Source organism: Helianthus annuus, chromosome 14 (assembly GCF_002127325.2).
Source record: "Helianthus annuus cultivar XRQ/B chromosome 14, HanXRQr2.0-SUNRISE, whole genome shotgun sequence".
NCBI classification, from domain to species: domain Eukaryota; kingdom Viridiplantae; phylum Streptophyta; class Magnoliopsida; order Asterales; family Asteraceae; genus Helianthus; species Helianthus annuus.
Window position 1 is genome coordinate 116,017,945 of NC_035446.2, and position 20,082 is coordinate 116,038,026.

Below are 20,082 nucleotides of genomic sequence, written 5' to 3' on the forward strand. Positions count from 1 at the left end.
CAACATGCTATTTCATCAAAATTATCACATGCGAAATTGGTACAAAAAAACAACATGCGAATTCATCAAAAATTATCACATGCGAAATTGTTATAAAAAAAACAACATGCTATTTCATCAAAATTATCACATGCGAAATTGGTACAAAAAAACAACATGCGAATTCATCAAAAATTATCACATGCGAAATTGTTATAAAAAAAACAACATGCGATTTTAAAATGCGGGAAGATTATCTGACGGCTGAGATTGAAGCGTACGTAATGTACGATAAGCAATATTGTACAGTACACTTTACCTATATATATATATATATATATATATATATATATATAGAAACGGGATCAGGAGAGAACAGTGAAAAGTGTGAGAACGGTGAGAACGGATCATGGCCCAACACGTGGCTGGGAGCGCTAATTGTTATGCCGGGGTACGATTGTCATTGTCCACTTCCCGCTAAACAATGGTGTTATGATTCCTTTGCCCAAAAATAATTAAATATATATGGCGTTTTCATCTTTATCCTAGTTTACATGGCGTTTTTTTTAAAAAGTGTATTTTTTACGAATGGCGTTTGTGTTTTAATGGCGTTTTCATCTTTATGCTTGTTTTTTCTTGGCGTTTTTTTAAAAAGTATTTTTTACGAATGGCGTTTATGTTTTAATGGCGTTTCATTTATTTCCTATAGATTTGGCGTTTTTGTGTTTTCTACTTGTCTTAATTTAGTTTTTTTATCCCTTTTTTTAATGTTGTTTATGTTTTAAATGGTTACTTTTTGTTAATTTTTCTAATCATGGCGTTTTATTTGATTTGCCCAAATACGGTAGTAGATCACACAACCAAACATGTAGATGTAATAATGTAAAGAGTAAAACATGATAGTCAACATTAAAATACATGGCGTTTAGCTAATCTACATATTATGACATTCGTTTTGCTATTCCCTCTTCTGCTTTGTAAAACAACTTACGTATTCTTTCTCCCCCATAAGCCATGAATGTATCCAGACAACTTTTCACTGGGTCTATGTTTTCATTTTCGCTATGAAATAGAATTTTTCCAAAGTATTTTACCCTTAGTTCATTTAGCTGTTTTTGTTGGAGTTGATTTGGGGCATCTTATGTTGCCAAACCACTTTTCCAACTAGCTATATCCCTCATGTATGTTTCCATATGCCTCATTGCAAAAATTCCACAGTCGATGACGTTAGACTTTGTCCTCCAATCCATATTTTGTCTCATAACCTTCGCCTTGCTCATGATCTCATGCTTTGGGTGATTTTTAATACGCAAGTAGTTTGCAAAAGCTCCGTGCTGCAGTTTTCACATTTTTTTTGCATATATTAGTTTGGCGTTTTGCCAACATAGTTCCTATATTCAAAGTTTTTAAGATACTTACCAATTTTCCACCCATCCTTCATACTTTTTTTTTGATGCTGACTTTATCCCCTGCACTGCTGTTGTCTAATACATCAACTCTTTTGTGTTTCATGTTGAAACAGACAACATAGAAATGTCTTTCCTAGATTATTGGCACGAAGACCAGTTCATAATCCTTGATGGTTTTCTGTTTCTTGTCTACTTTGAAACGTGTGTTTTTTTAGAACAGTTTCCATGTTTCTGTTGAATTCATTGTTTCGTGCATCTTCTGTTGTCGTTTCGTAGTATGCCGGAGTATTCTGTAATATTGAGTACCACATAATTAAACAACAAAACAATGTCATTTTATAATGTTATCAAATATATAGAGTAAAAGAGTTACCAACAGTATTTCTGTGCAGAATAACCTTGAGGGTGATTCTTGAGCCTTGTATCTTTCTTCATAGTTCAGGATATGTGCCCAACTTAGAATAATTGAGACGTGTGCTTGAAATCCTGGTTTCATGCTCTCACATATCTCCCTCATGAGAAACTTTTCTCCCATCTTGAACAGCTCAGTTCTAAAAAAACAACATTTGGCGTTTTAGTTATACAAACTCATTCTATTATAATATATGGCGTTTTGATTGTTTTTGCATGCATATTCTCAAGTAAACGTTATGAATGGATAGTTTGGAGTTTTATTTTGAGCTGTTCTCCCATCTTGAACAGCTCTGTTCTAAAAGAACATCATTTGGCGTTTTAGTTATACAAACTCATTCTATTATAATACATAGCGTTTTGATCGTTTTTGCATGCATATTCTCAAGTAAACGTTATGAATTGAAAGTTTGGCGTTTTATTTTGAGAGAAGTGTACATACGCATAATCGCCGATTCCAGTGAAGATGTATGTGGAGAGGTTATTTTCAGGGTTTGTCCTTTTTTCATGTATTACCACTTGCCTCCTTAGATAAGGTGACAAACATACCTTGCTCAATTTTTTATCTCTCTTCTCCTCTTCAGCCACATTCTTATTTTTTATGTTTTTATCTTCTTCATCATCTTTATCAGCTTTTTCATCACCAGACAGCTCTTCAGGGTTTAAAATTTTATTTTCTTGCATCAGCTTTGCGATGTCTGGAGTGTTGTCCTCATCACCTTTCTCCTGCACATCTGACATGTTTGGCGTTTTTGGTGGTGATGTGTTGATGGCGTTTTCATCCTGGGGTTTATTGGGTGTCTCTTCCTCTTCAAAACTTTTCAAGAGGTTTTTGCCAGATGTAGTTGGTGGTTGTTCATATGACGTTTTATCAAACACTGCCCCTTCTTGGTCAACACTTTTGTTCACCATCTCCCCTTCAGTTTTTTTCTTTTTCAGTGTTGAATGCCTGACTGTCTTTTGTTTCGGTCATGGCGATGTTTGGTGTCTTATCAAATAGAGGCATTTTGCGGTCTCTTCAGCAGGTTGTAGATGTTTTTTATTGCTTTAATTGCTTCATCCACCATCTTTGAATTATCAAGACCTTCTTTAATATCAATCATTTGTTTTAGATTTTGTCCTGGCAGCTCCAAAATCTCAGCAATATTCCTCTTAATTATTTTTTCCCCATTGTATCTTGAAATGTGATATTCAAGTGTCTTGAAATCACAACTCCACCTCTTAATATCCTTTTCGTTTACATCTTCATCTGATGATGTAGTATCCTCTTCATCATCATATATTGGGGTTGTTGTAGCAATCGAGGGTTCGGCGTTTTTTTCTATTGCCCCATCCCTTGTATCTCCTTCTCCTTGCATTTCTCCTTCTCCTTCTCTTTCTCCTTTTCCTTCTCTTTCTCCATCCCCTTCACGATTCCCTTCCCACTCCCCTTCCTCTTCTTCTTCTCCTTCCCCTTTTCCTTTTCCTTCTCCTTCTCCTTCTTCTTTTCCTTTTCCTTCATTTTCATCTTCAATGGCGTTTTCATGAACTATTTCTACTTGCATGGCGTTTTCATCAACTATTTCCTCTTCAATGGCGTTTTCAATTCCAGCCATCTCCTTCTCCCTTTCTTCTTCATTTTCACATCCTTCCTCTCCTTGTTCTTCATTTTCAAATTCTTTGGCGTTTTCATGAACTGTTTGCTCTTTAATGGCGTTTTCTTTTTCAGCCTTCTCCTTTTCCCCTTCTTGTTCATTTTCATCTCCTAGTACCACCTCATTTTCATCCTCAGTTTCTTGTGTATCTTCTTCTGTTTCAGCTGGCATTTCTTTGGCGTTTTCATCAACAAATTTTGAGATGTATACCAACAATGTCATACATTGTGAGTATTTAATGTGTACCAGGAGGCTGTTTGGGTATTCAGTCTTTGACTGTTTTAACAATGTGCTCATTTTATTGTAACAGTCTTCTAATTCTTTATATGCTCCATCCAATTTATCAGCCATTTCCTGTTATAATAAATAAAAGGATTTTGTTTATTATGGTGTTTTTTGTTTTTTGGTTTTTAATTTATTATTTGAACAACATACCTCTTCAGGTTCTTTGTTTTGTTCTTCTTCTTCAGCAAAAATGTTGTCATACTTTGTTACTTCTCTAATAAGAGCATGGTTTCCTGATGCAGAAACTTCAAACATCGTTTCCCGGCTTTCTATATCCTCATTCACCATCCTTTGAAGTGAAGCCTCTTCATCATCATTGAACGTCATGGCGTTTTGCAGTTCATAGTTATAATGATCATCATGATCAAAACCATCATTATCATCAAACTCATCATCATGCTCATCGACCTTGTGAACATCATCTTCATCTTCATTCTCAACATCATCACCATCATCTTCATCATGAACAACAATCTGCATTTTTCTTGTTTTTTGGGGCTTGCTTCCTTTACCTTTTTTGACTGTTTTCCTTTTTACTTCATTGCCCACAAGGTGTTTTCCCATTGCACTCTCAAATAAGTAAAGAGTTTCTGTTGTAACCCACTCAATTGGGTATCCTTCTTTTCGGTCCCATTTTTTCAAATTGCAAGCATCGTTCACCAAGGCAAGCTGTAACAAAATAGATTTTCAAATGACATATATTTTTTGGCGTTTTAATGACACACAAATGAATAGTGTAATTTTATTCTTACCGCAAGTATGATCAGTGGCCCTGTGTAATGCTTTTTGGGAGCCCATGCGGTTTTGGCGTGTTGCAAGCATTGGATGATATAACTACACCAGTTCATTTGGTTTATTTGAACGTCTGGTGTAACATTGTGCAAGAATTGTTTGTTGACGACTGCATTGTCAGTTGCATGCCCCATTATAGTGAAGAATGCTACAAGGAAATTTAGGGAGAAGTTTCTCCCAAAGCCATGCATCATAGGCAAAACGTTATCAAAGTATATCCTCACACTTGGTCTGTTAACCCAGCCCAACCCTCCTATCTTTGCTTTCCACTCAGCCCCTCGGAACTGTGCTTTCCACTCAGCCACCACGTGGTCTTTAGCTGTTGGTCTTTTTTCATGTTCACGGGCACCCTTCCATTTGGTATACCTGTTAAAGAGTTTACCAATTCTTCATTTATATGTATGGTATGGTTGCTGATGTGCACAAAATTCAACATATAAATTACATCAATAATGGCTTAAAACTAACCCTTTTTTAGTGCTAATGTTGGAAAAAGTGTGCTTTTGTCTTCATTTTGTATTTTGAGGATTAAATGAGCTCAAAATAACAAAAGAAGCAAAAAGACAGCAAAATCCAACATAATTACAAGAAAAGGAACAAAAGTGATATGTCGACCCTCCCGACAGCAGCTTCCCAAGCAAAACAAAGAAATCAGAAGACTGAACACGCCCCGTGCTCAGCGAGCACGGGGCCGTGCCCAAGAAGCAGCAGAAAAGACAAACCTATAGAAGCTTCTACTGCCCACCACGGGGCCGTGCCCAGCGGACACGGGGGCGTGGTCAGAATGTTGCAGGCGTATTTATTGTAATTGCGAATTACAATTAATGAAGAGAGAGAGTGTGTCAGACGGACACGGGGCCATGCCCAGCGGGCACGGGGCCGTGCCCAGGCTTCTGTTCAGCCTATAAAAAGGAGTGCTTGGAGCCATTTCAACTCATCCCTTGGCACACCACCTCTCTCACACTTCACCCACCACCCACCACCATCACAACACCATCATCCACCACCATCATCCATTGTCCATCATAGAGTGTGTGAGTCGTCTCGGGATCCAAGATTGATCGTAAGAGTTCTTGACAATCAAAGGCCTTGTTTGCCTAAGTCTCTTACATCACTTGGTGAAGACAAGTATTTAGTGTAATACTTTTTATTTTTAATCTTTTGCACTTTTAAATTGGTTTTGTATTAATGACTTTAATTACTAGTTTCTTATGTTGAAGGTGATTCTTCCTTATCGTTTGTTCGTGGTGTCTTGGCATTATTTTACTGTCTATATAAAATAAAAGATTTTCACCATTCATATCTCCACGGTCTATATGGAGGTATGTTGGCTACCTGGTCGGGGGTTAAGGGAATGGTTTGGTAAGAGTCTTGCCATTGTTCAGTGTATAGATCCTGCAAAGGACCTGGGTCAAATTTAGTAGGACCTCCTTCAATACCCAAGGGTATTGGATGGCGGGGGTCCAAACTCTTTGACCCCCTCATAAGTTAAACTACTATTAAAACTTTAACCCAGCTACTTAGGACTGTATCCCTGCTGACTCAGACTACTTAGCTGAGGGTAACGTCACCTTCAAAAGAGGGGCCTACCACATTATGCATTAATAACTTAATTAATTATCTTTCAATAATCCGACCCTTTAGGATTGTATCCTTGCTGACTCAAACTACTGGGTTGAGGGTAACGTCACATTCAAAAGAAGGGCGTACTACAATAACTAAGATAATCTCTTAAATAAGTGCAAAAGTGTGGAAATAATCAAAGGTTACCCTAACACACGAGTCGGTTCCAAGTGACTCATCTTGTCTATCTGTTTTTATTTTTATTTTCTTTTTCAGCATTTTAGTTACTTTTATTTTCTTAAGTTTAAAAATCTTTTTCTAACATTTTGATTTGATTAGACGTTGAGGATAAACCGGTACTAAAAGCTCTTGTGTCCTTGGACGACCTCGGTATCTTACCAACACTATACTACGTCCACGATGGGTGCACTTGCCCATATGTGTGTTTAGTGTTAGTAAATATCGTGTTTTATAAATTTAAAACTTGGCTAAAAGTGTAAAAAGGGCTTAAAATATATACCTAAAACATATATACACTAACACGCATCAAGTTTTTGGCGCCGTTGCCGGGGACACATGGATTTTAAGAAAGTTAGGAATCAACGCCCTAATCATTTTTTTTTTATTTTTTTAGAATTTTCTTAGTTTTTCAGTTTCTGCAGAGCTCAACACGGGCCGTGCCTGGTCGGACACGGGCCGTGCCCAGCAGTGTTACTGGCAGTTTTTAGTTTTCCGAGTTACAGAAGGCTGACCACGGGGCCGTGTCGGTGCAACACGGGGCCGTGTCCAACTCTCCAGTAACAGGGATCCGGAAAACAATCACTGTAACTCCGACCACGGGCCGTGTTCACTGAGCACGGGGCCGTGGTGAACTTTCTGACCAACCTTCTTTTCTGTTTTTGTTGCAGGACTTGGAACCAGACGCCACCTCTACGTAGTGTATGAGCTCCAGTTCTAATAAAGACATAAAAGAACCTCTAGAAGAACCCGAACGCTTTCTCAGAAAAAGACTGAAAGCTAAAAACCAAGAGAAGGTTTCGGGGAACCCACTTCCAATGGCGGACCAACGTACCCTCATGGATTATCTACGACCCACCGTAGGTAATCTCGGCGCCACTATCAATGCACCAAATGTCGAAGCCAATAACTTCGAACTTCGGCCGCATTTGATACAAATGCTTCAGAACTCTGCAACCTTCCATGGGCTTGCGGACGAGGATCCCCATCTACATATTACTAATTTCTTAGAAATATGTGATACCTTTCGGATCAATGGAGCATCAAATGACGCCATCCACCTCCGAATGTTTCCTTTTTCACTAAAAGACCGAGCAAAAGCTTGGCTTAACGCCCTCCCAGCTGGATCGGTAAACACCTGGGATGAACTAGCCCAAAAATTTCTATATAAGTATTTCCCTCCCGCTAAAATGGCTAAATTAATGACTGAAATTAATACATATTCACAAGAGGATGAGGAATCCTTATATGAAACTTAGGAAAGGCTCAAGGAGCTATTACGAAAGTGTCCTCATCACGGTCTTGCAATATGGCAACAAGTATCCACTTTCTATAATGGGTTGTTGCCACACACAAGACAAACACTTGACTCTAGCTCCGGGGGACTTTTAGGTAACCGCGACCCGCATGAAATATATAATCAAATTGAGGAAATTGCTCAAACCAATTTTCAGTGGCACACTCCCCGAGGCAATAAATCTATTGCCCCGGGCACCCATAAGATTGATGAAAGCACCTCTTTACAAGCCCAAATCGAGGCCCTTTCTTCTAAAATTAAAAAGTTAGATATGACAAAAACAGTCTCGATTATGGCTTGTGAAGGGTGTGGTGGGCCACATGAAAATTGGAGTTGTATGAAAGAAACAGATGACCAACCAGAATCGGTAAACTACATTGATAATAGACCTAGGCCATCGGGTCCTCCAACGGGCACCTACAACCAAGGATGGCGTAACCACCCTAACCTTGGTTGGAGAGAACCCGACAATAGTAGTAACCAACAAAGCATAAATCAACGAACAAACTTTCAACAACCAAGAAATGAGTCACAAAATTTCCCTCAACAACAAGGTGGACGAGAAAGGCTTGAAGATACTATATCTCACCTCATCTCCGACACTGAAAAGAAAAACTCGGATAGGTTTCTACAATTAGAATCAAATTTTAGAAATCAACAAGCTAGTATACAAAACATCGAAAAACAAATAAATCAACTAGCCCAAAATTTCTCCGAGAGACCGCAAGGCGCGTTACCAAGTAATACCGAAACAAACCCAAAGGCACAAGTTCATCTCATCACTCTACGGAACCGTACCCTAGGTCTCGCGGAAGGGCCACCGCCTACTGAGGAGGTCGCATCACCGCCCCAACAAGAGAAGGTTACTCCTCCATCACCAGAGCCTACCAAGGCTCCTCCAGTTCCGTACCCCGGTAGGTTAATCCGTCAAAAGACCAATGAGCAATTCGCAAAATTCGAAAGTCTACTAAAACAATTGCATGTCAACATTCCTTTCATTGACGTCCTAACCCAAATGCCTAAATACTCAAAATTCATGAGGGACTTCCTCACTCATAAAAGGAAAATTGAAACATTGCAATTAGTTAACTTAGGCGAAGAATGCTCCGCCCTCGTACTCAACAAACTCCCCCAAAAGAAAATTGATCCCGGAAGCTTCACAATTCCTTGCTCGATCGGGGACTCCCCCGTTCGTAATGCACTAGCCGACCTTGGGGCTAGCATTAACCTCATGCCCGCATCAATGTTCAAAAGACTCGGCTTAGGAGAAACAAGTCCTGCAAAAATGAGCATACAACTTGCTGATCGATCCGTCAAATTCCCGCAAGGTGTCGCTGAAAATCTACTAGTCAAGGTCGACAATTTCGTCTACCCGGCCGACTTTGTCATACTTGATATAGAAGAAGACACCAAAGTCCCCCTCATACTAGGGAGGCCATTTCTAGCCACCGCACAAGCAGTGGTGGACATGAATGACGGAATACTCACTTTAAAATATGGGGATAATGAAGTAAAGTTCGGGGTTGGGAAGAGAATAGAGGATGATGACCCGGTCAATTACATGAAGGTTATTGATTCGAGTTTGGAAGATGCTCTCTGACGGTGCAACATGGGATGCAAAACATCCCGCTCGAAAAACATATAACCTCACCTTGGGTCTAGCCAAGGACCCTTATAAACGTGGCGCACCACGGAGGCATTATGCGGAACTATCCTTAGTTTAGTTTAATCTTTTAGTTTTAATTTGCAGGAATAAAACACACTCGGGATGGTCAAGGAAACAAGGGAAACAAGAAACATGGCCCCATGCACAAAAACAGGGCCATCCGACAACAATTTCTTCATTACAGTAAGCTCAGCACGGGCCGTATCCAGCCAACACGGCCCCGTGCTGAACATCCTGTAGAAAATTGCCCAGTTCAGGTAACTGGACACGGGCCGTGTTCGCTGAACACGCCCCCGTGTCCAGGCTTCTGTTTCTTTTCTTTAATTTTGTTACTGGCACCTGAACACGGGGCCGTTCCCGGTCACCACGGGGCCGTGTCCAGACTGCCAGTAACATAAAATTTTGCTTTTAACACCATTTTACACAGTCAGTCAACCTAAAAACTTGTTTTTGGGACACATTAAGGACAATGTGTAATTTAAGTGTCGGGGGGATGCTAAAACCTTGAATTTTGCAAGTCCTAATAACAAGCCTTACACAAAACTCTATTGGAGCCGCTAATCACCCCAAATTTTTTTTCAAAAATTTTCAATTTTTTTTACTTGTCTAAGTTTAAGTTGGGAATTCAAATTCTAACAAGATTATATTTTTATAAATTTACAACCGATAGCGTCGTGATAAAAAGAACCAACATAAGAAAATTATGAAACGGCATGACAAACTTAGTTAAAATTTGATTATATATACTTGATCACATAAAAACTCATTCCCACAAAAGTGAGTTTTGAGCCTTTATTGAGCATACAAATATACATCTTCACACTAAATGCTCATTTTTCGTTTCTTGTGTGAATAGCCGCTTGGTTCTTACGACTCTAGAACTTGCCATGACAATTCATTCCCGGTCCTTACCAACTTAAACCCTAAGTAAGTAAATGATGGAGGCATTAGGACTAACCCTTTTTCTTTCAACACCATTATTCCCCCTAGTTAACCCCTTTGAGCCTAAACCTTTTTCATTTCTTAAGCCAAAATCCTTTTACCCACCAAAACCCCTTTTTCATTTTTAACCTTTTATTTTAGTAACAAAGCTCGGTTTTCGCGTGACTTCCCTAAATATATATATATATATATGATGATGATGATGATGAAGTTGGAAATAAACAAACAAAGCTCCTCAAACAAAGGCTTGTTTGAATAAATACTTCATTAAAAATAAAAAGTCACAAAAACAAAATGTTTTACGAAAACCGACGCTTTTTATGCCTTTCGCCCTTTTCTACTAACCACTAACCCAACCACCCACCTTTAACCCAAGCCTAACCCTTCACCCAAAAAGTCCTCTTGATATTTACAAAGGTATAAAGTTAAAAAGGATGAGGATTGATTGCTTGGCAAGCTTATGGTAGGAATAAGTTCTATGCCGCTCTCGAGTGATTCACTAAAAATACACCTTCGGCCGAGTGTGAGTGATTTCCCCCGTGAGGTATGTGAACTTGTATATAAATGGAATTTTAAAGAGGTATGTTATGCCTTAATAAATAATTTATCTTATGAAATGTTTTTAATAAATCATGACGAATAGGATTGTAAATAAATAAAAATAAAACCTAGACGATCTTGGAAAATCCCGACACTCTATGACAAGTCCAAAAACCTTCTCTTCTACCCATTCCATTTGGGAGTGAATAAAGCCACATTATAAAGAGTTTTGCTTGAGGACAAGCAAGAATTCAAGTGTGGGGGTATTTGATGTGCACAAAATACAACATATAAATTACATCAATAATGGCTTAAAGCTAACCCTTTTTTAGTACTAATGTTGGAAAAAGTGTGCTTTTGTCTTCCTTTTGTATTTTCAGGATTAAATGAGCTCAAAATAACAAAAGAAGCAAAAAGACAGCAAAATCCAACATAATTACAAGAAAAGGAACAAAAGTGATATGCCGACCCTCCCGACAGCAGCTGTGACAAACGGCAAAATTCCGGTAATTCCGTACAACTTGAACAACTATTTTAACTATTATTTTTCGCATATTTGACTTACAGTTATGTCTACACAAATATTTTATAAAAAGTTCATCTCATCACTCCCGGCAAAATTCCTAGACTAACAATAGGAACGCGAATAAACGATACTTGTCAGCACTAGTCGCGGTACAGTCTGACACAATGAAAACATGACATACAGTTATGTCTACACAAATATTTTATAAAAAGTTTTGTCCAAAAATTTATATGTGCCGTATTATTTACAAAATTCCAATTAAAAACCAAATTGCTCAAGTCCGCAGAAAAATACAGAAATCGTGCGGAAATATACAGCATTCCGCAGAACGAAACCGTAACTATCTGAAAAACCCAAAAATAAATATTATTTGACATAAATAATATAATGAGTAGTAAAAACGACACAAAATCCGCAATTGAATCTTTTTGCGTTAAGTTGCACGGCTCGTTCAGTAAACTGTCAGTCAACAAAGCCGGTACCGGAAACGTGTCAAAAATAATAAAATTTTTAGTCCAAAAAGTTGGATTAAATATTTGGATAATAAAACAAGTACAAAAATAAATTCTTGTTATGTATTTGTCTAAACAAAACACGGTGTCAGTATTTAACCCGGTACAGGACCCGAACCGACTTTTTCACCCGAATTACAAACTAAAAATTTCAGTGAACTAGTTTTAACTAGTGTCACACTACTTTAAAATATGAAGGCTTAAAACCTTGTACATATTTTTATATAAAATGTCAAAGTTCTTAAAATGCTTAAAAGCTTCTAGTTAAAACAAGTTTTTTTTTTTTAAAAAAAAAAATTCAGCAAGTTCTTTTCTTTTTGCTGAATTTTCGTCCAAGTGGGCACCCCACTATTTGTTCTTTTTATTTTTTTTAATTGAATGATTATCTAGATGATGAAGTGGAGTATGTGTTGGCATGGTATTAACATAAGTGTAAGAGTTAGTTATGTGGTGTCATTGTTATAACACTTTTCATAAATCACTTACACACACTACAAATCTTTTACACCTTTTCAAACACACACAAATTCTCTCAAACACCTTCATATCTTCATCAACCTACCAAGAACACCATAGAAAAACCCTTCCATCATATTCATCTTTCTTATAAACCACATGGATTTTCATGGAAATTAAGAAGATATAAAGTATTTGCAAGTTAAATCAAGCTTTTTCATCCATCCAAGAGTCTTCTAACAACAAGATCTTCATCTTCTTTGGATCATAAGCTCTTTTAGATCATCCCTAGCCTAGAGCTAGAAGTGAGCTTCTAACTTTATATTTATTTTTCTTACTTACTTATGTTATGATTATTATTATAACTAGTAAAAACAAAATAATCATAAATAATAGTATGAAAATACAAAGAAGCAAAAATACAAATCATGATATCTATGTTTGTTTATGTTGTGATTAAGGTTTGTTATTTTAAATATTTGATCTTGTTGAGATGATTAAGACATGTATAACTTGTTAGATGATATTCTAAAAATATGATCTAACAAGTATACATAAACATGTTAAAGTTTTTTTTATATATTGGATGATCAAAATCTATGGTGTAATTAAAGTATTTAATGTTTTTAAATAAAAACAAGACTTTTTACAAGAGTATAAAAAGTAACATACAACATGAGATTTTTATAAAAGTTGTAAAAACTAGAAGTAAACTAGGTTTTTGAACTAGTTAACATATGTTGTAAGCAAGTTCAAGACCCTACATGATTTTGAGATCATCTTGATAAGATTATGTTATAAATCTTGTTATAAAGTTTATGTATCTTGTTTATAAAAGTTATGAGTAAATTGTGATGTTGATTTGAAAAGAAAAAGATATGTTTATTAAACATGGCAAAGTGATTAAAACAAAGGTGATATGGCAAAATTTTCTTAAAAACTATATGATATAAAAACTATCATTTTTAGTTAAATCTTTCCAGGATTTACAAAGATATAAAAGAAAACTTTTTATAAAAAGAAAAGATTAGATAATTATATATTTTGAGAAAATGTATATTTGTTCATTTTAACAAGTTATGTGATATGTAGTAATTTGTGTATTAGTTATATATATCAAAGATAAGAACTTGATTAAAATGGTGATAACAAACTCAAAAAGACTTTAGAATTCAAGTCTTACCAAATTTCATATAAATACGCCTTAAAGACATATTACGGACCCTACGAACAATCGGACATAAATTATGGACAAAACGGACGACGAATGAACTTATGGACATCTTACCCATCCGAGGACTTAATATGACATCTAGACGATCTTTCGACACAGACACAAAATTTACGTTACCATTACCAAACTTCAGACATTTTGGAAAACTTATAAAAAGCATTATGTTTTTATTATCTAAAAATTATAATTAGAAAATTTTTATAAAATTATTTTTATAAAAATGAAAGACTTATCTTTTGGGCTAAATATTTATATAAAATGGGCTTATATTTTTTTATTAAATTATATTGGACTTAAACTAAATACTTGGGCTAAGCCCAATAGCAAATAACTCATGGGCCAAGCCCAATACCAAACTTATGGGCCCAAAAGCCCAACACTATTTAAAGCCCAACACTATTTAAACCCAACACTATTTAGGCCCAATGACATAACTTGTAATGAAATACAAGTATACGATTAATTACTACTAAACATGAATTCAAGGGAACTAGATCCGACTATATGACATACCAGATACACGATTACTTACATATATGTATTTGGAAAAATATATATATAACGGTTAAACAAAAAAGACATACAAGTCTTACACATAATTAAGACATAAGACTTGTACTCAAGTTATTTACAAAGACCGAAGTGTCTAACAAAATATAACAACGATTGTAGGTCGCAATACTGTTCAGGACTACCGTACGTGAAATCATATTTACTTCTACTCACTGAAGCGATACTGTGAGTTCATATCCCCTTTTCATTTTAAATGTTTTTCAAGCTTTACAACTATCGGGGAAAATACATGTACAATAAGTATGATAAGTCAAGGAATGAAACACCTTAGATCATGTGCGAAATTAGGGCCATAACTAAAGCACCATTAATCCAGTTTGGACCAAGGAACAAAGGGTTAGATCTAATGGGTTTTGGCGAGCCCCACTCATGGTCATTCATTTACCTAGGAGTGCGTTTGTTGCCCTACGACATGGTGTCGATACAATTAAAATCGTCTAGGGTTGGTTTGCTTCCTAATTCGTCACACATATTAATGTCCTTGCAAAACATTAATGATCACGATTTCATTGACGCTTTTCATACTATATTTGATTCAAATACAAATACATTTTACATTTTTCGGGTGTATCATACATAACTAAACTGCATGAACTCGCTCAACCTTTGTTGATTTTTCTACTTAAACATGTATTTCAGGGAATTGGTGGACCTTGTCAGGGATTCTAATTCGGGAAACAAGTATCAAGACTCCGTGCCATCTTTTGAAGGGTTTATCTATTATACTGCCGCTTTGCGGTGATATAGTGGACAAAGCCTTAGTGTTTAAAATTTTCGTTTTGAATGTATGAAATAATAACAACTTAGTTTCTTTGAATGGTTTGTAAATTATAAACTTAATGTATGTTGCGCATCTTTTGAGCAATTATGGTAATGGCAATGGGGTATGTTTTATTCATTTAGTATGTTTACTTATATCATTATGCAATGAGAACCAACAGATCACACCTCGCGCTTCCGCTACGAGCAGGGTGTGACAGATTGGTATCAGAGCTTTGATTGTAGTGAACCAGGATTCTTTCTCGAGTCTAGTCTACAATCACTAGGAACCTCTCACGAAAAAAAAATTTATACAAGAACGAAAAGTTTTCATTGCATAAACATTTTTCAAGGTCCACTACAAACAAAAATTCATTTCATAAAAACCAAGCAAGGACATTTCCATGGGTGAAGTCTATGAGAGATAGGCGCATTACATTAATAGACTATGTGCCTACAATACATTACATTATCAGTGCTTATACATGATAGACACATTACATTATCAGTTTACACATCATAAACACTTTACACGTTAAGCATATACAAATTCAACTTATGCAAGATAGAAATCCTTGTTAGATAGGATTTCATGTGATTATATATATATATATATGATTTATTTATATATGTGTTGTACAAAATATTTTGCCAAGAACAAAATACCTTTGACTTCAAACTCTATTATTATTCTTTACTCACACGATGAAAATATCGACCTCATGTCTACTACGGAGTTTATGGCGAACATGATTCCCAAGTGAAATCTTAAACTTAATTCCGTAAAATATGGTTGCTTTCTCGCGAATGCTGACATGCCTGACCATGATAATGACGACGAGGCGGAGGTGGTAACCTTGGACAACAACTCCATTAGTGGGACGAGATCCCAGTGACTCATACCAATCAAGGTTGATATACTCTTGTCCCTACAAAGAAGATGAAGTACTCATCTTGAAGGTACCCCTTCAGTTGTTATTGTTACAGATTCTTTGCATTTCTATTTCATTTAACGCAGTGCCGTTCTGTGAGTAATGACAACGAACGTTGACACGTGAGCTATCACGAAGGTCCCTCCGATGTTGAAGGTATATTGACAATAGTGTTTCCTCTCTTACTGATCGGCTGCTTCGTACGAGAGAACGCTAGGGTGACCATGCAATGCAATTTATTATTACGGTGGCCAACGTAATAACAACTTGTAGTGCATGGGAATTCTGGTGGACTCTGCGGGTTAAGCTAAGGATCACTATTCATTCAAAATTCTTAAGTTATTACTTGAGATTCAATTTTTCTTATCTATTAGAACACGAACTGAGGTGGTTAGTATAACACCCTACAATACAATACAATACAATACAATACAGGAAGACGACACTTATTCGTTCACACTCAACATTCGATCTATATCACGATTCAGTTGAGACTAGTCATTTAAACAAACAAAACTTGTTAGCCACTCATGGAGGATTTTCCTCAACATTCTCGAAATTCTTGAACATGGGTTGGTTCCATGGTTTCTATGACACTTTACCCTACTTTACCTTACCTTACCTTACCTTATCATATTCCACCTTATCATATTTATTGGAAATGATACAATAAATTCCGTCGCTTGACATTTGTCTTTTCCCAAGGAAGGGTATGGCATGAAACATGCTGCAACTCCCTCATTGCATTCTATTCGACCTTTTTGGAGATTCTAATAATCTTGCTAGAGCTCGTGAAACTCAAGCACTATTACCATAATTGTCACATGGACATGTAAGACAAAGGATTTTCTCTACTTAGGACGATCGAGGTCCATAGAGTAGGGAAAACATATTATATGGACGAAGACCACTGGTTGGTTTCCCCTCCTCAACGAATTTGTTTTTTTTAGACATATAACCAATACACGCAAGAGGCATTACACCTTTTGGTTTTGGTTATCTACATTATCATTTATTCAAACATGTATGAACAATGTGGTCTTGAGGTTTCCATGACCGATTGATTGCATTCTTCATTCTGGGGCACATGATAGACAATATTTATCCAAATATATGCGTAGATTCTTTTAATAGTGTGTATTAAAATGAAAAAGATCATGGCGCCAAAAGAAACAAATGTTTAAGTCAAAAGTTATGTGTTAAAAACCATTCCTTTTACACAAGACATGGTTTATACATGACATTGTTACGCAAGTCATAATATTCTATTTCAAAACATGATATATTTATACACTACATTTCTATTGGTTATTTATTTAACCATACATCATTCTTTTATATCATCTGATTTTCATATCTATTTTCATATGATTTTATAAAAGAACTCGATCATAACTGGAGCCAATGTTGATGGTTACACTTGATGCTTTCACGGTCTCTCAAGGGTTGTTCCATACTGGGTAACACCCGAATTCAAATACACAGAGTGTTATATTTCGGGTTTAGCCTCGGAGACCCGAAGCATGACCGCATCATCCCTCCCTACCTCGATCACTCAAAAAATAACTCGCCATGAGAGAAATGAAGGCAATCGCTGCCATAAACGATTTTGTCACCAGGATGTATGCTGATAACTTGCCGAAATCCTAAATGCGACAAGTGAGACGTTCATCATGAGGGCAATTGCAAAAGAGCCAAGAGTAGCAGTGTGCTAAAACCGGGCGCAAAAACAAAGACTAGTAAGAATATAATACTTAAGAAGGGATCAAGCTAGTGAATAAGTGTGTGTGTGGTTAGAACTATGAATACTCCACAAAATCCCAATGAAGTCATGAGTACGTACGCTCTACGATCATCATGTATCAATTCTTTTAATACCAACACCGAGCTTAGCTAGTGTCTTTAAATGTTAAGCATATACTCGAATTAGAGTCATGTTGGACACACATTACTATATCAACACACATTACTATATCAAGTTAGCTAATGGGGAATTAGCTGAGACATGTCAAATCATTAAGGGTCACCGGTACGAATCCTATCAATCAACATTTCACATCTATATTATTTGTTACCATTGCCGATTTTTAGCTTTATCTCAACATTTCACATGCATAGTTTCATGGCTAGTGACGGGATTGTCCTAGCTACAATTAGGGATTGGGTTATCCTACATCTAAACATAGGGATTGGGTTATCCTACATCTAAACATAGGGATTGGGTTGTCCTCTACATCTGTACATGGAAGTCCTTACTACATAGAATTCAAAATGTACTTGGCCTAGAGTCAAGTAAGCTAGACGTCTCCTCATTCTATAGAATTGGCAAACGGTAAACTAGCCGAGTCTGGAGCAGAAATTTCATATCGATCTCTTACCCATTGAGTTGGGTATTTTTAACGTAGTGGTTGGCATGGATTGACTACCCTATAATCGAGCCAAAGTCTTCTGTCATGAGAAGATCATTCGCTTACCACTACCGAACGAAGATACACTTGTTATCCATGGAGAGAAGCGCAACACATCATTGCGGACCATAAATTGCATGAAGGCACAAAAGTGCTTACGGAAAGGTTGTATTGCCTTTCTAGCACTTGCTATCGACAAGAAGGCCGATGGGCCTCAGATGACAGATATTCCTGTGTTAAAAGAATTCCCTGAAGTCTTTCCTGAAGACTTGCCAGAACTACCACCATATCGACAAGTCGAGTTTCACATTGACTTGGTAACGGGAGCCACACCCATAGCCAGATCTTCATATCGATTAGCACCTTTTGAACCTTGTAGTTGACCGAATAAGGATGTTGTGAGTTCATAACCCCCACTCTTTACCATTATACATCTTTATAAAGGTTTTGGGAGTGGAAGGACATGAATGTTTTGCAAAAGTGCACAACATTTTGATGAATGAAAATTCATATTTCTAAACCATGTTACAAATGAATTTCTAACTAACTCAAATGTTTTATGAAAGGTTCTAGCTTCTACTCTAAGATAGACTTACGATCGGAGTATCATCAGTTATGAATTCATGAGGAAAGCATACCGAAAACGGCGGAAAGCATACCGAAAACGGCTTTTAAAAGTCATTATAGTTATTACGAGTTTCTCGTTATGCCTTTCGGTTTAACAAAAGCAACAGTGATCTTCATGGATTTAGTGAATCGTGTGTGCAAGTCGTACCTCGACAAATGTCATAGTATTTATTGACGACATATTAATATACTCACGATCGACTGATAAACACGAACAACATTTGAGAACCATTTTGGAGCTACTAAAGAAGGGGAAACTATACGCGAAATTTTCCAAGTGCGAATTTTGGATTCGCGAGGTACAATTTCTCAGGCATGTAGTAAACAAGAAAGGCATTCAAGTAGACTCAACTAAGATTGAAGCAAATGAGAATTGGGAAGTGCCCAAGATTCCAACCAGGGCCCGACATATTTTTTGGATAAAGACAATAAATTCGCCCCAATCGAAAAACAAGAAATAGCATTACAACTTATTCTTAAGATTGGTGCATAGCATTTTACAATTTTATCATTACCCAATGGTACCGATGATTTTGTTGTATACTGTGATGCTTCGCATCAAGGTTTGGGTTGCGTACTCATGCAACGTGAAAAAGTTATCGCGTATGCGTCTCGCCAACTAAAAGTTCACGAAAAGAACTATACCACTCACGACCTTGAATTAGGCGCAGTGGTATTTGCTTTGAAGATATGGCGACATTATCTATATGGTACTCAATGTACTATTTTCACGGATCATAAAAGTCTACAACATATATTCAACCAAAAAGAATTAAATATGCGTCAACGACGTTGGGTTGAATTGTTAAACGATTATGATTGTGAAATCAAGTACCATCCGGGCAAGGCGAATGTAGTAGCTGACGCCTTGAGCCGCAAGGAGCGAGTTAAAACACTAAGAGTCCGAGCATTTGAAATGACAATTCACACAGATATTACCACTCGGATTCATAATGCACAACAAGAAGCGCTCAAGGAAGAGCATATTCAAGCTGAAACACTTCGAGGCATGGAAAAAAAATTAGTGCCAAAAGAATATGGAACTTTATACCTTATGGGTCGAATTTGGGTTCCACTCTTTGGAGGCCTTCAAGATGTTATTTTTGAGGAAGCACATAGGTCTAAATACTCGATTCATCCTGGATCGGATAAAATGTACCAGGATTTGAAAGAGTACTATTGGTGGCCTAACCTCAAAAGTGATATCGCGACTTATGTCGGAAAATGCTTGACTTGCACGAAAGTCAAAGCCGAATATCAGAAACCCTCGGGCTTGCTACGACAACCCGAGATTTTTGTT

The 20,082-nt window shown here is 36.9% G+C and overlaps 1 protein-coding gene and 1 non-coding gene across 2 annotated transcripts; both read right to left on the reverse strand.

Annotated features, from left to right (window-relative positions):
- Positions 1 to 2,791: 2,791 nt before the first annotated feature.
- Positions 2,792 to 4,644, reverse strand: LOC110907210 (putative leucine-rich repeat-containing protein DDB_G0290503). The gene is made up of 5 exons (XM_022152225.1): positions 4,471 to 4,644; positions 4,231 to 4,387; positions 3,869 to 4,146; positions 3,338 to 3,787; positions 2,792 to 3,064 (listed from the first exon to the last, which is right to left on the reverse strand). The coding sequence occupies exons 1-5, from the start codon at positions 4,642 to 4,644 to the stop codon at positions 2,792 to 2,794; spliced, it is 1,332 nt and encodes a 443-aa protein (XP_022007917.1).
- Positions 4,645 to 7,506: 2,862 nt separating this feature from the next.
- LOC118486991 lies at positions 7,507 to 7,613 on the reverse strand. Its single transcript, XR_004880158.1, has one exon. It is a non-coding gene; the product is annotated as a small nucleolar RNA R71 (small nucleolar RNA).
- Between the last annotated feature and the right edge of the window lie 12,469 nt (positions 7,614 to 20,082).

Excerpts from the sequence above, each read along its gene's own strand:
- LOC110907210 (XM_022152225.1), bottom strand. The coding sequence starts at position 4,644 with ATGGGGCATGCAACTGACAATGCAGTCGTCAACAAACAATTCTTGCAC. Across the intron at positions 4,388-4,470 it reads GGCCACTGATCATACTTGCG|CTTGCCTTGGTGAACGATGC; the intron begins GTAAGAATAAAA and ends ATTTTGTTACAG. Across the intron at positions 3,788-3,868 it reads AAAACAAAGAACCTGAAGAG|GAAATGGCTGATAAATTGGA; the intron begins GTATGTTGTTCA and ends TTATTATAACAG.